The 14,316-nt window shown below is 40.0% G+C and overlaps 1 protein-coding gene across 2 annotated transcripts; it reads left to right on the top strand.

Moving 5' to 3' along the window:
- The first annotated feature begins 499 nt into the window (after positions 1-499).
- On the top strand, positions 500-9,810 carry CD163 (CD163 molecule). 2 transcript variants are annotated; one of them, XM_030321652.2, is made up of 6 exons: positions 500-672; positions 1,793-1,879; positions 2,875-3,195; positions 6,161-6,481; positions 8,268-8,588; positions 9,296-9,809. In XM_030321652.2, the coding sequence occupies exons 1-6, from the start codon at positions 642-644 to the stop codon at positions 9,628-9,630; spliced, it is 1,416 nt and encodes a 471-aa protein (XP_030177512.1). In that variant the 5' UTR covers positions 500-641; the 3' UTR covers positions 9,631-9,809. The 2 variants fall into 2 exon arrangements, with proteins under 2 accessions (XP_030177512.1, XP_030177513.1); XM_030321653.1 differs by lacking the exon at positions 1,793-1,879 and having other exon boundaries at positions 510-672; positions 9,296-9,810.
- The last annotated feature ends 4,506 nt before the right edge of the window (positions 9,811-14,316 follow it).

Below are 14,316 nucleotides of genomic sequence, written 5' to 3'. Positions count from 1 at the left end.
AGCTTTTTGGCACAAGTTGACTGCATGATTGTCCTTTTGGTTTCTTTTTTCTTTTTATGTTTGTTTGTTTTTGAGACAGAGAGACAGAGCACGAGCAGGGAAGGGGCAGAGAGAGAGGGAGACACAGAATCCGAAGCAGGTGCCAGGCTCTGAGCCGTCAGCACAGAGCCTGACACGGGGCTCCAACCCACAAAGGGCGAAATCGTGATCTGAGCTGAAGTCGGACGCTCAACCGACTGAACCACCCTGGCGCCCCTATCCTTTTTGTTTCTACTGTATTTGTCCAAAACAAAGTACAGAAATATAAATATTCGTTTCAATAACAACAGTCCATGAGTTAATATTTCCCCTTAATTTTTGTAAATCCGTAGTAAATATTTCTCAATTTCCTTTGGTTGTTTCATGTCCCATACTGCAGAAAACATGAGTATGAAAGGGAACCTCAGTCTTTTGAATGACTTCCCTTTTTTGATTGACTCCACCTCCTGTTATGTAGCCTTTCTGGATTTGTATGTGTGTGTGTGCAGAAGTGAGATAATGTTTTAGAATTTTTAGCGGTCCCCTTCTTTAGCAGAACACTCCTAGGGAATAACACAAGAGGATTCAGAAAGCGTTCAAACTTTGGACTGGACAAACTCAGAATGGTGCTACATGGAAACTCTGGACCTACTGGTAACATTTCTTATTTATTCCCCATTTACCTTTTAATGTAGCATGAAATGATTCTGGCAGTCAATGGGTCTTACATAATAGTGGTTGGCATCAGTGAGGGATGGGAAACGGACATGAAGCTTCCATGGCAGTAACTTGTGTCTGCCATAGATTCAAAATTGAAGGTGGGAGATAAAGATTAGATTTGGCATCCATTTCATCAAACCGCTGAGGTGAGACTCAGAAAGGGGCTGAAATGAACTGAACAGTATTGAGTCTGGAAACAATGGTTAGAAAAGATAGAACGCGCTGGAATGAATATTGATTGAAAGTTGATCACCTAGAGGAACTTTACAATAGCATCCCTGCGTGTTGAAATCTGCTTTCTGATTTCTATGAATGTGCTAAACTCATTTAGCACTTTTAATTTTTTTTTCAGAGCTTTTTTATCGAAGGCTAGCATGCCACATGAAAGCCTGAGTCATAAGCTTACAGTTCAGTGACTTATCCCAAAGTGGGTGCTCCTGTGTGGTTACCAAAGCATTCGGACTTTTACGCAAGTGTTGGGTTAGAGTAAGACTAAGAAGTGAGAGTGATAAAAGCTTTAGAGTTTTACACTCTATACAATATTTTGGTTTTTCACAAAGAAACATGGTCACTTTATTCCATCAATGTTCAGCTACTCTTTAGCAGGCAGTATACCAGGTATTGGTGAAACAGCGCTGAACTTGATAGGTACAATCCATTCCCTCATGGAACTTTCCACCTAACCATCTGGATCAAGTGGGCTTGGAGACGGGGACCTCTGTAGTTGAATATTGTTTTGTGCCTGTGGAGGGAACTGCTCCCTGCTAAATTTCACAGATGCTGTTTTGATTTTCCAGGTCTTAAAGTCTGCTTTTGAAATTCTTCTCCATCCTCAACTTGCTTCTAATTCCTCACCTCTGGGTTGCCTACCAACATGAACAGTTTCAAAGCTATTTCATTGAGACTGTATGATTCTGGGTGTGAATGTGTCCATTCCGCCTTGCCATTTTGAAGGAAAGGTTCTTTGTCTTGGTTAGACTTTCCTTGTTAATCTCAAAATTCTCCAAAGTCTCTTTGGGAAGACAATACTGTTGTCCTTTTTTTCCCCCCATAGACTTTAGAAGATGGTTTGTTCTCTTGAGTCCCTCCACTGTGGCTCTGGTCTCAGTTCTCAGTTCCTGCTTGATCACCAATTCTCTTGGTGAGTGCTTTGTCAAATTTACTTGCAGTCTTAGCCAGTCTGACAAAAATTATTGAAAAGCAAACAATTCTCCTGAAGGCTGAACAGCATCTAAAAAACACACTTCACGATTTCAAAGGATCAGATATTAAAAGTACAAAGTAAGATCCTAACCACGTGACATCAAAAAAGGAACAAAATATTAGCACACTTTCCCCCCCAATAAAACAAACTGTTACACGGGGGGGGGGGGGCAATGCATTTTGTTTAAAGATTTGAAATAATGTCTACTTAAAAAAAGAGGGAATAGGGTTTTTCTGGAGAAAAACCTCAGAATTATTGGGATGAAATGGAATTTTCGGAACACTTCAATAAATTCAAATGCCAAAGTTTACCTAAAAATGTACTGAGGGAGGTCAGATATATATGCGTGAGAGCACAGATTCTTAGGTTATTTAAAATAATCATAGGATGGGAGCTGAGACATTTGGGAGGGGTTGGGAGGGAGAAGGGATTATTTTATGGTAGGCGACAGTAGGAAAATATCTCCATCTCAATTTCCATTTAAGTAGAAAAGTTTTGATCAGATTGCGCGTAGTATTTTAAAAATTCATGGTGTTTTACATATATGTATACAATGGGTGTTAAATTCCTTATGACTGGTCTCTTCATCTTTGCCATCTTAGGAAATTGGAGAAACTTACATGGCTCATCCCTATACAATTCTGAAGTATGCTCTTTTAATAGTAAACCTTCCGTGGAGATTATGCAAGTTGACATTATAAAGAATATCAGAATTGTGTTACTTAGCTTTACTGGTTTTAGGTCATTACTTTATCTGAAACCTGTGATGCTGGTATGTGTATTCCCAAATAGCATTCTCCTATCGTACCGTGGATGAGGCCAGGCATGTTTCTCCAATTTGGCTTTGAAAAATAAATAGTAATCGAAAGAATACTAATTTTCAACTTGCTCTTTGGATCCTGACCAACTGCTGCCTTTATGCATTGTTGCAGGAGAAGCAGAGAAGGAGCTGAGGCTGGCGGACGGTGAAGACAGGTGCACTGGGAGAGTGGAGGTGAAAGTCCAGGAGGAATGGGGAACTGTGTGTAATAATGACTGGGGCATGGATGAGGTCTCCGTGATTTGTAGGCAGCTGGGTTGTCCCACTGCTATCAAAGCCACTGGATGGGCTAATTCCAGGCCAGGCTCTGGACGCATTTGGATGGATCATGTTTCTTGCCGAGGGAATGAGTCCGCTCTCTGGGACTGCAAACATGAAGGATGGGGAAAACATAACTGCACTCACCAACAGGATGCTGGTGTGACCTGCTCAGGTAAGACTTGGAAAAAGTCCAAGCCTCCGGTGCCTGGGTGGCTCAGTCAGTTAAGCAACCGACTCTAGGTTTCATCTCAGGTCATGATCTAGAGATTCATGAGTTTGAGCGCTGTGTTTGGCTCTGTGCTGACAGGGGAGCCTGCTTGGGATCCTCTCTCTCTCTCTCTCTCAGTCTCTGCCCCTCCTCAGCTTGCACGCATGCACACACACTCTCTCTCTCAAAATAAATAAATAAACATTTTTAAAAAGTCAAAACCTTGACATGAAATGCTTTGTGGGAGGAACCAATATGTAGATGGGTTGAAAACGAAAAGGGGCCAGTTCGCTGTAAGTCCTCCAGTCCATGTATAAAACTACCCAATCCATTGCCAATAGACCAGAAAATGCATGACAAACCCCCTAAAAAAAAAAAAATCAAAAGATTCTGAACACTGCAATCAACAAGGAAGTGACCAGTTTTAATTTTATGGTCAGTAAACCTCCTATGAGTTTCTACTCCTTACATAAAAATATCATGATATCTAAGTTCATTCCTTGTCCCCTTTCTCAGTGACACGCTGCTTTCATGCATTCACCTTTTTGTCCATTAACTGCTAATCGACTTATTGGATCAAGAAATAAATATTCCTAGCGCTAATCCTGGAGGAAGGATGTTTTGCAAAGTATTATTGCTTTCTCCGGTGCACAGTGCTGTTCATTTCATTTACATTTCATTATCATTAATTTACAAAACATTTGGTAAATTTTATCTCAGTTGACCGTACAATAACTCAGAAAGTTATGGGTCAGACCTTTCTGCTGACAGATCCCAAGGTCATATTTATGACCCAATTCAGATTCCTGGGCTTCCCATTTCTCCTTGCTCATTTCACTGGCTTTTATCAACTCTCTCACCTCCTAGCCTCTTTCTTAGAGACCATCTCCTCCATGGGACTGGTTTTAAAAAGGACTAATCCCCATGCAGACATTGTGGTGTACGTGAGCAAGACAGGCTAGGATCTAGAAAAGTGAGGGACAAAATTCCAACTCAGACACTCGTTAATGTTATTTTGTTAAACCTTTCTGAGCTTCAGTTTCTGGAAACTCAGTGCTTAAAACATGTGGAGCTACTGGTATAGTAAGTGGTAAAAATTAACTTTAGTTTCTGCATAGCTCACTGTTTCTCATTACTTGACAACTCAGTTCTCTTTCTTTTCCTTCCTTCCTTCCTTCCTTCCTTCCTTCCTTCCTTCCTTCCTTCCTTCTCTTCTTCCCTCCCCCCCCCCTCCTCCTCCTCCTTGTCTGCTATCATTAATCATTATGGGGGAAGATTCGGAACAACAATAGTAACATCTACATCGAGCATCTACAGCAAAGTTAAAAATCATAATAAATTTTGCCAGGCTCTCACTATATTGCAATACAGAGCTGAGTGTTTAAGCTGAGACCCCAGTGCAGCTTTTAACTCTTGTTTTCAGTTTTTTATACTTAAGGATAGAACTAATCAAATTTGCTTTTGGAAGTTTACGCAGCTAAAGCTCCAACTGGTGCACGCCTAGCCACTCAATGACTCCCTAGTTTCACACGTTTTCAGAACCCGTATTTCTGAGATTTCCCCACCCTGACTAATGCTCAATCCTCAATGCTCTGCCTCTTGGGAGATTTTGCTATTATCACACGCACTGGGACAACAGAGTATAACAGTGAAGACAATAAACGCTGGTGTTAGACTGCTTTTTCTTTTCACATCCTGACTCTACTCTCTTCTGGGTGTGGGATCCTGTGACAATTAGGCAAATTGAGAATGTTCTAAGTAGGGATAATGGACAATTAGGATCCTTACATAGTGGGGGATTTTAATCTTTTAAAGACCAACTAACAACTAGGATTTTCATCTACACCTGCTTGCCAAAGACGATGTTTTACAGATTAAAATTTGCTTTCTGTTTTGTTTTGTTTCCTGTGACAATTAGGCAAATTGAGAATCTGTGAAGGAGGGGTAGTGGAAATAATATATAATGCCTAATGTTGTGAAGAAGTTAGCATATATGATACATCCGGGACACCACATGCTTATTTTAATTGCGAATTATTATTTTTCTTACTATAAATTGTCAGGATAAAAAAATCCTGTTAAGCAGAGGTCTTTGCCTGGTATTTAGAGCTTTTAAAAGTGGGTTACTTTCTCAAAAAAAAAAAAAAGCGGATCTAAACATTTTGTTTAAGCACAGATTTTGTTTTTCGGATGTCCCCGAATTTCATCCCAAATCTCCTTTTCTTGGGTATTTTAGTTCTCACAGAAAAATCTAGGGAAGAGTGTATAGAGAGAATTTTCTTTATGAGAAAGCTGTTCTTTGCTAAAAATGGTACCAGATGCGTTGGGGAAGGGGGTAAAAAAGCTTTGATTCCAACAGGATATTGGTAGGAAATGAATTATTTTGATTTATTTTTCCTCAACTTTTATTAATTTGGTATACCAGAGGATGCTTTCGCAAACCGTTGTGTATGCTCATGCATTTTTATTTTTCACTTTTTCCTGTTTCTAATCTTCATGCTCTCAACTGTTGCTGATAAAGCAAGATTAAAATCAAGATTTCAAATGTTCAACAAATGACCAGCTTGCCATTTTTTGCTACTTTGTTGTATGGACCAATTTTATTTTTTCTAGTCTTTTAAATAGGTGTTTGGAGTCAAATTTGTCTATTTCTACATAAAAGAGTGTGTGTTCTGTCTTAATCCTGGAGGGAAACAAAACAAAACAGAAAGCAGATTTTAATCTGTAGAGCATCCTCCTTGGTAAGTAGGTATAGATGAAAATCCTAGTTGTCGGTTGATCTTTAAAAGATTAAAATTCCCCACTGTGTAAAGATGGGCAGCATGCAAAATGAGGCACCATTTTCAAAAACAGCATCAAATCTCAAGTATCCAGAGGAAGCTCATTTCCTAAAATCACTTCTGAACTCTGGTTCTTTTCTCTGCTCCAGATGGGTCCAATTTGGAGATGCGGCTGATGAATGGAGGCAACCAGTGTTCTGGAAGAATAGAGGTCAAGTTCCAAGGACAGTGGGGAACAGTGTGTGATGATAACTTCAACATAGATCATGCTTCTGTGGTTTGTAAACAACTTGAATGTGGAAGTGCTGTCAGTTTCTCTGGTTCAGCTAATTTTGGAGAAGGTTCGGGACCAATCTGGTTTGATGATCTCGTATGCAGTGGAAATGAGTCAGCTCTCTGGAACTGCAAACATGAAGGATGGGGAAAGCATAACTGTGATCACGCTGAGGATGTTGGAGTGATTTGCTTAGGTAAGGACTGATCCGGGTCTGTTCTGTTCTTCATGAGAGGACAAAAGAAAGGGGGTGAGAGTCTCAAAAGCTTGAACTCTTAAAACCATAATGAAGCCTGCTTCCTTGATCACTTTATTGCCTAATTTCTGGTTCCTGATCTGATACCTGTGGAGTTTTTACCGCAGCTGAAATGAGGCTCCCTGCGTTAGCGGGGAAGGATGAACAGTGAACCCGAGATCCAAGTCATGAAGCTAGAAGGAGGTGTTTAGAGAATAATCCAATCATCCTCCTTCTTCCCCTGTACCACCCCCCACCCCTGCCAAAAAAAAAAAAAAAAAAAAAAAAAAAGAAGAAAAAGAATTAAGGAAAAAAAAACAGCTTAATTAGCAACTTGTGCTTTGTGGATGAGTTTTGAAAAGAAATCACACCCCTTATTGTCCTCTACCTGCAGAGGGTTTAGCCACATTAAAACCCACCCCTTCCCAAATATTAGTTCAAATTCACAGAATCAAATGATAAAAATTAATTTGGTTTTCTATTAAGACCTCCTTGATGCTAGTGCTACGGTACAAATAGGTTCTGTGTCTATCTGGAGACTTTCATGTTCCATGTTTACTCAGGGCAAAGGGACATTGGATTTGTGTGTACAGGAATGACACTCTCCTTTTGTCACTTGAGTTCTTATGTGGAGGCAGACCTAGTAGGTCTTGAACCCCAGAGAACATTTAGAAAATATAATAGAGTGAAGATGTCCCTGTATTCACCAGATACCTCCCCCCTCCCGACCCCCCCCCCTTTTTTTTTTCAAATGAGGAAACTCAATTCAAACCAACTTTAAGGAAAGAGAATACTGACTCAGGAAACTGGGGAATCCACGAGGTACAGTTGGCTTCATGCATGGCTGGATCCAAACACTGAACCAATGCCATGGGGGTTTTGGTTTTTTCCTTCTTAAATTGGTTTTTTGTTGTTGTTGAAAAACATGACCATCTATTGTTCGAACCATAAAAAATGGGACTCCTACAGAGAAGATAGATTTTGTTAGCTGAAGAAAGCGAAAGGGATATGGGACAGAAAAAAACCACAATGGTACCTCCCATTACCATTTACCCACCAAAATCCTTCTAGGTCCTCGACCAGTACATTTCTTCTCAATGCTGAGGAATCATAATAAACAGCATTGTGGCAGCAAATGCTAAAACCACCAGAGGAAAAGGTGGTTTATTGTTTTATTGTAAGATACCACTCAGAATCACGTTCTGTTCTTTGAGGATATTGATTGGGGGGAAGGTGAAAGTAGTCATGATGAGGTCCCTTTTCTCTTTGCTCACTTTTGGACTGAGGAGCTGGTCCATCTATCAGGTCCATCTATCAATGGACACTTGGGCTGCTTCCATAATTTGGCTATTATAAATAATACTGCAATAAACATAGGGGTTCACGTGTCCTTTTGAATCAGAGTTTTTGTATTTTGGGGATAATACCTAGTAGTGCAATTACTGAATCATAGGGTAGTTCTTTTTGTTTTTTGAGGAACCTCCGTACTGTTTTCCACAGTGGACCAGTTTGCATTCCCACCAACGGTGCACAAGGGTCCCCTTTTCTCCACATCCTTGCCAACACTTGTTTCTTCTTGTCTTTGTGATACTGGCTATTCTGAAAAGTCCTGTCTTCTTGCCCAAGGCACTCCTTCTTCACATCCAGTGATTTTTAGTGGCATTATATCACTCTTTTCTGTCTCTATTTATATTTGCCCCTTATTCTTGTTTCTTTATCACTGATTTGTTTTGTGTCCCTCTTACAGATGGAGCGGATCTGAGCCTGAGACTGGTGGGAGGAGTCACTGCATGTTCAGGAAGATTAGAAGTGAGATTCCAAGGGGAATGGGGGACAGTGTGTGATGATGGCTGGGATAGCAGTGATGCTGCTGTGGCATGTAAGCACCTGGGATGCCCAACTGCCATCACCGCCATTGGTCGAGTTAATGCCAGTGAAGGAAGTGGACACATTTGGCTTGACAGTGTTTCCTGCCACGGACATGAGTCTGCCCTCTGGCAGTGCAGACACCATGAATGGGGAAAGCATTATTGCAACCATAATGAAGACGCTGGTGTCACATGTTCCGGTAAGTTAAGAGAAAAAACAGAGAAGGAAGGACTTGTGTTCTTTAGGAGTAGGCATGCGGGGGAGACGTGAGCGATAGAAATGTCTGCCAATGTCCTTGTTGGGGATTCTTTCACAGTCGTGAGTAATCTTAAACATAGTCTTTATTTGGCTGGTTTGGAGGGTTGTCTGACTATTTTGTGCAGTAATTATTCAGGCTGCTCTTAGGGACCACATTTAAGATTCTAAATCTCCCTGGAGCTCCGAGACACAAAATGTTATGTCTTTTTCAAATATCTCTGACATGCTGCCATTGACAATTTTTTCTTTTTTTATTTATTTATTTATTTATTTATTTATTTATAGAACAAGCTGGGGAGAGGCAGAGAGGGGGACAGAAGATCCAAAGCAGGCTCTATGTTGACCTCAGAGTGTCCGATGCAGGGCTCGAACTCACAAACTGTGAGATCATGACTTGAGCCAAGGTCAGACCCTCAACTGACTGAGCCACCCAGGCGCCCCCCATTGACAATTTTTCTTAAACTTTGAACCTATAATCCTGTTTTTAACCAAAGTCATGGCCTCTACTGGCCATTAAAAAAGCCAGGGGATGGATAAGCCATAATTTCCAAATGCCTCAGTATCTGGGAAGGAGCAAGGTAAAGAATATATCCTTTGGGAGCTAACCCCCATGTGTATCTGTGGCCTAAGTGTATGCTTCTTTTGCAGATGGAACAGATCTGGAGCTAAGACTTGTAGGTGGAGGCAGCCGCTGTGCTGGGACAGTGGAGGTGGAAATTCAGAAACTGGTAGGGAAAGTGTGTGACAGAAACTGGGGACTGAAAGAAGCTGATGTGGTTTGCCGGCAGCTGGGATGTGGATCTGCTCTCAAAACATCCTATCAGAGTTATTCCAAAACCAAGGCAACAACAACATGGCTGTTCTTAGGCAGCTGTAATGGAAATGAAACTTCTTTCTGGGACTGCAAGAATTGGCAATGGGGTGGACTTAGCTGTGATCACTACGAGGAAGCTAAAGTTACTTGCTCAGGTAAGACTTTCTAGCAACATGTGAAGAACGTGAATTCCAAGAGTGTAAATTTCCAGTAACAGCCTTGAAACTGATGAGAGACATCGGTCCCTAGGACTAGACATCACTCAAGCAACCAGAAAATATCTATCCCATTGTGCAAATTTCAGAGAAACTTGTCATTCATTTTGTACCTTGGTCGCAGGTTTGTTTTGTTTTATTTTTGTGTTTGCTTTTTGTCCATTTTAGCTTTTGAGTAATTTTTCTTTTTGTTTCTTTTTCTTTTTTTTGCTTCTGTTTTGATTTAAATTCTGATTAGTTAACATACAGTGTAATATTAGTTTCAAATGTACAAATTAGTGATTCAATACTCACAGGGGTGCCTGGGTGGCTCAGTCAGTTAAGTGTCCAACTTTGGCTCAGGTCATGATCTCACAGTTCACGAGTTCAAGTTTGAGCCCCACGTTGGATTCTGTGCTGACAGCTCAGAGCCTGGAGCCTGCTTCTGATTCTGTGTCTCCCTCTCTCTCTGCCCCTCCCCCACTCATTCTCAGTCTCTGTCTCTCTCTCTCAAAAATAAATTAAAACATTAAAAAAAATACATACAACACCTGGTGCTCATCACAAGTGCCCTCCTTAATACCCATCATCCATTTAACCCATCCCCCTGCCCACCTCCTCTCTGGTAACCATTCATTTGTTCTCTATAGTTAAGAGTCTGTTTCTTGGTTTTCCTCTCTCTCTCTCTCTCTTCTTTTCCTTTGTTTTTTGGTTAAGAAACAAAACAAAACAATTGAGTCATTTTTAAATCCGTAGAAATATGAAAAATTAAGAAGGATCAAAATTTTTAAGGTAGACCTTAAAAAGTGTCTTTCATGGGAATGTCAACCAAATGATTTTTAAAAGTATGTGAAAAGTATGTGATTTTAAAAAGTAAAAGAAGGATTTTCTTCTTTCTGAATATTTTTGTGTGTTTCCCTGCAACCTCTTTTAAATGTTCCAAAATGAGCTGTGAGTTGGCCTGGCTTATGGATAATCTCTAGTATTTTATGCTAATCACATTTATACGAATGCTAACATTGTTGAAAAGTGGTGCCTTTTTAACAACTGTAAGGTAACATATTGCAGATATGGTAAAAGAAAGACTTCAGAGAAAGCAATGTAAGAGCAAAACCATTGAACACATGGAGATCAAGTCATACGGTGCTGTATGTCCATGAACCAATGGCTTTATTCCAGATACATCCTAACCTAGTTGTGCCCCTGGGTGCATTCCCTGATGTTACAAGGTAGAATTGTCTACTTCTACTTACATAGAAATTATCTTCCGACTGTAAAAAGACAATTTTTAAGATGCAAATTTGAGTATACATATCTGCTTTTCAATCATCCTTCTTTTCATTTTTAAAAAAGATTTCTGTAGGGTGCCTGGGCAGCTCAGTTGGTCAAGGGTACAACTTCAGGTCAGATCATGATCTCACAGTTCTTGAGTTCAAGATTCAGCCCCGCATTAGGCTCTGTGCTGACAGCTCAGAGCCTGAAGCCTGTTTCAGATTCTGTGTCTCCCTCTGTCTCTCTGCCCCTCCCCTGCTCAGACTCTGTCTCTCTGTCTCTCTCTGTCAAAAATAAATAAACTTTAAAAAAAATTTTTTTAATATATATTCACATGGTTTACACTTCAAAATTAAAGTGTAAGCTCTTCTCAAATGCTATCCCCAGCTGTCCAATTCTACTCTACACAAACAAGTCATGTGGTTGGGGTATTTATATATTCTTTAGGAGATATTTTATGTAAATACAAACAAATCCATGTATAAGTTTCACCCCATTTTGTTGTTCAAATGGTGGCATATTAGGTAAATTGTTCTGTGCCTTAGTATTCACTTCATAAAGTATTTTGACCACAATTTTGTATCAATATTTAGAGACTTTTCTGAAATTACTTCTCTATCCAGGACATTTCTCTTCTGATCATTTATTATTATATGATTTTATTTATGCTTTTAATTTCTTTTATTAGAGAAAGTGAGTGTGGTTTATTTAGCGTTTTTTTTTAATGAACTAGCATTTAGATTTTTTTTAATTAATCCTATTTTTGTTTTCTAAGTCATTACAGTTTGCTTTTCTTTCTATAATTCCTTTCTGATTTCCTACTAACTTAACTTCTTGAGTTCAGGGCTTGACTAATGTTGATTTTTTCCTATTTATTAATATAAATATATATATATATACACATGTTTCCATATATATTAATATATATGTATATCCACTTTCAGAATATATAACAGCTCTTTACAGATGTGACTCATTTTTTTTATGTTTATTTATTTCCGAGACAGAGACAGAGCACGAGTGGGGGAGGGGCAGAGGGAGAGGGAGACACAGAATCCGAAGCAGGCTCCAGGCACTGAGCTGTCAGCCCAGAACCCCACGTGGGACTCAAACCCATGAACCATGAGATCATGGCCTGAGCCAAAGTTGGACGCTTAACTGGCTGAGCCACCCAGGCACCCCTCCCCTTTTCTATGGTTGAACATCAGACTTGTCTGATGTTATTACCACAACTATTGCTTTATTTTCAACCTTTATGAATCATTTTGTTCTAGGTGCATCACTTGTATTCATCATAGAATGATTTATTTTCCAAAAAAACTCTGATTGGATTACTTTTTAGAGATGGGAGATATATTTGACTTTAACTTTAGTCATATTATGCATTTTTATGTTGTCATATGATGTATACATAATATTTATTGTCATCATGCATTATGCTACAACTAACTATGAACTATATTTCTCTATATAACTTTTTGGGGGGACTTTGCCTGTGTTTGAGCATGTGTAAGCATACTCGTATGTCTGATTATTTTCTTCTATTTAATTTTTAAATTCTTTTATGTTTATTTTTGAGAGAGAGAGAGGGAGCAGGGGAGGGACAGAGAGAGAGGGAGACACAGAATCCTAAGCAGACTCCATCCAGGCTCTGAGATGTCAGCACAGAGCCCAACATGCGGTTCAAACTCATGAACCATGAGATCTTGTCCTGAGCCAAAACCAAGCATTGGACACTCCACCGACTGAGTCACCAGGCGCCCCTGATAATTTTCTTCTAAATATTTTCCTATAATTGTATTTTATATTAATTAGAATTAAGTTGGGCACCATCCAACTTGGCCGAAAGAAAGCCAAATAAGAGTGGCTAAAGAAAAGTTTACTTTTTTTTCATTAAAATAAGTCAAATAGGTGGCACCTGGGCGGCTCAGCTGGTCAAGCGTCCGACTTTGGCTCAGGTCATGACCTCGCAGTGTGTAAGTTCGAGCCCCGAGTCGGGCCCTGTGCTGACAGCTCAGAGCCTGGAGCCTGCTTTGGATTCTGTGTCTCCCTCTCTCTTTCTGCCCCTCCCCCGCTTTCTCAAAATAAACATTAAAAAATTTTTAAATAAGTCAAGTAGGTAAGCAGCTTAAGGCTGTTTGGGTGGTTCTGTGGTCACCAAGAAATAGCGAGAGTTGTTTTGCTGCATTAATTACCAAACCTTATTGGTCAAGAAGAATGAGTTGCCCTGAAATTCACTGAGTTCCCTGGTAAGCGAATCTCATAGGTCAGGTTCTGCCCTCTGAAAAGTTGTCCTCTGTCCACTGTCCTTCCAGGGCCCAGGTGCTCTTCTCTGCAGTTTCTCCTACTGGAGCTCTCCACGGTCATTGCTGAGTGCGGTTTGAAGGCTGAACACCTTTCACAATCCGCTTTCTGCTGATATTGGCTCAGGGGCCCTTGGTTTGCTTTATGGGTTATCGTTCACAGAGGTCAGCTGTCCTCAAAGTCAGCAAAACAACTCTCCCCAAACTTAGTATGCTTCTGGTCTGTTTTCTTTCATCTAATGCTACGTGAAATACCCACAGTCAAGGAATATATTTACAAACTTTGAACTATGCTGTGAGCAGCCCGTTCCCCTTGATTTATTGGCCACTGCCCTAAGGTCATTTGAAACCAGGGGTCTGGGAGGAAAAACAGGACTTAAATCTTATCTTTGCTGATAGGCTCATTGTCTATGTATGTGGAGAATCAATTCTATTTTCTGCTAAGCCTACAGTTTTATCACCACCTCAGTTTGGGAGACAGGATACTTAGGGTTTATTTGGGTTTTTTTTTTCCCGATCTTGCAAGTTCCAAATGATAGGTCCGTCAATTAATTATGCATTAGTAGCTGCAATGAGAGCATGCCTCCTTCACAAAATTGGTATTTTTCTTTCTGTTTCTGCCTTGCTGTCTGGCTACGTCTAGTCTTGAGTTTACCTCTCCCATAAAATGCGGAAAAAGTGGCAAGGAGGATTTATGTCATGCCAACATTCTGATTTTGTTGTTTTTTTTTTTTGTTTTTTGTTTTTTGTTTTTTGTTGTTCTCTGATTACGTTCTCTGAGTTTTCGGCTTCAGCAAGGATGTGGTTTTCTTTTCAAGGTGACATTTGTCCAAATATCTTCCCTAGGATAACAAGACATTAGCTTTCCAGCCTATAACATCTGGGTTATTATATATTTTGTCCATCGATTCCATTCAACTGCATCCAAAATTTACCTCACTTACGGTAACATATTCTGAATTAGTTAAGGTTCTATGCAACTGCATGTGATAAAAATCCTGAGTAGCATAAATTTGCAGCGTGAAGTGGACCTCTTTGTTTCCAGGACTTTCTTTCTTTCTTTCTTTCTCTCTTTCTCTCTTTCTC

The sequence above is a fragment of the Lynx canadensis genome, chromosome B4 (assembly GCF_007474595.2).
Source record: "Lynx canadensis isolate LIC74 chromosome B4, mLynCan4.pri.v2, whole genome shotgun sequence".
Lineage (NCBI taxonomy): Eukaryota > Metazoa > Chordata > Mammalia > Carnivora > Felidae > Lynx > Lynx canadensis.
Note: the sequence above shows the minus strand (reverse complement) of the source record. Positions and strands in the feature narration are given on the sequence as shown.

Bases quoted from the DNA above. Each gene is read 5' to 3' on its own strand.
- CD163 (XM_030321652.2), top strand. From the start codon at position 642: ATGGTGCTACATGGAAACTCTGGACCTACTG. The intron at 673-1,792 runs GTAACATTTCTT...TTCCCCCCATAG, and splicing joins TGGAAACTCTGGACCTACTG to ACTTTAGAAGATGGTTTGTT. The intron at 8,589-9,295 runs GTAAGTTAAGAG...CTTCTTTTGCAG, and splicing joins CGCTGGTGTCACATGTTCCG to ATGGAACAGATCTGGAGCTA.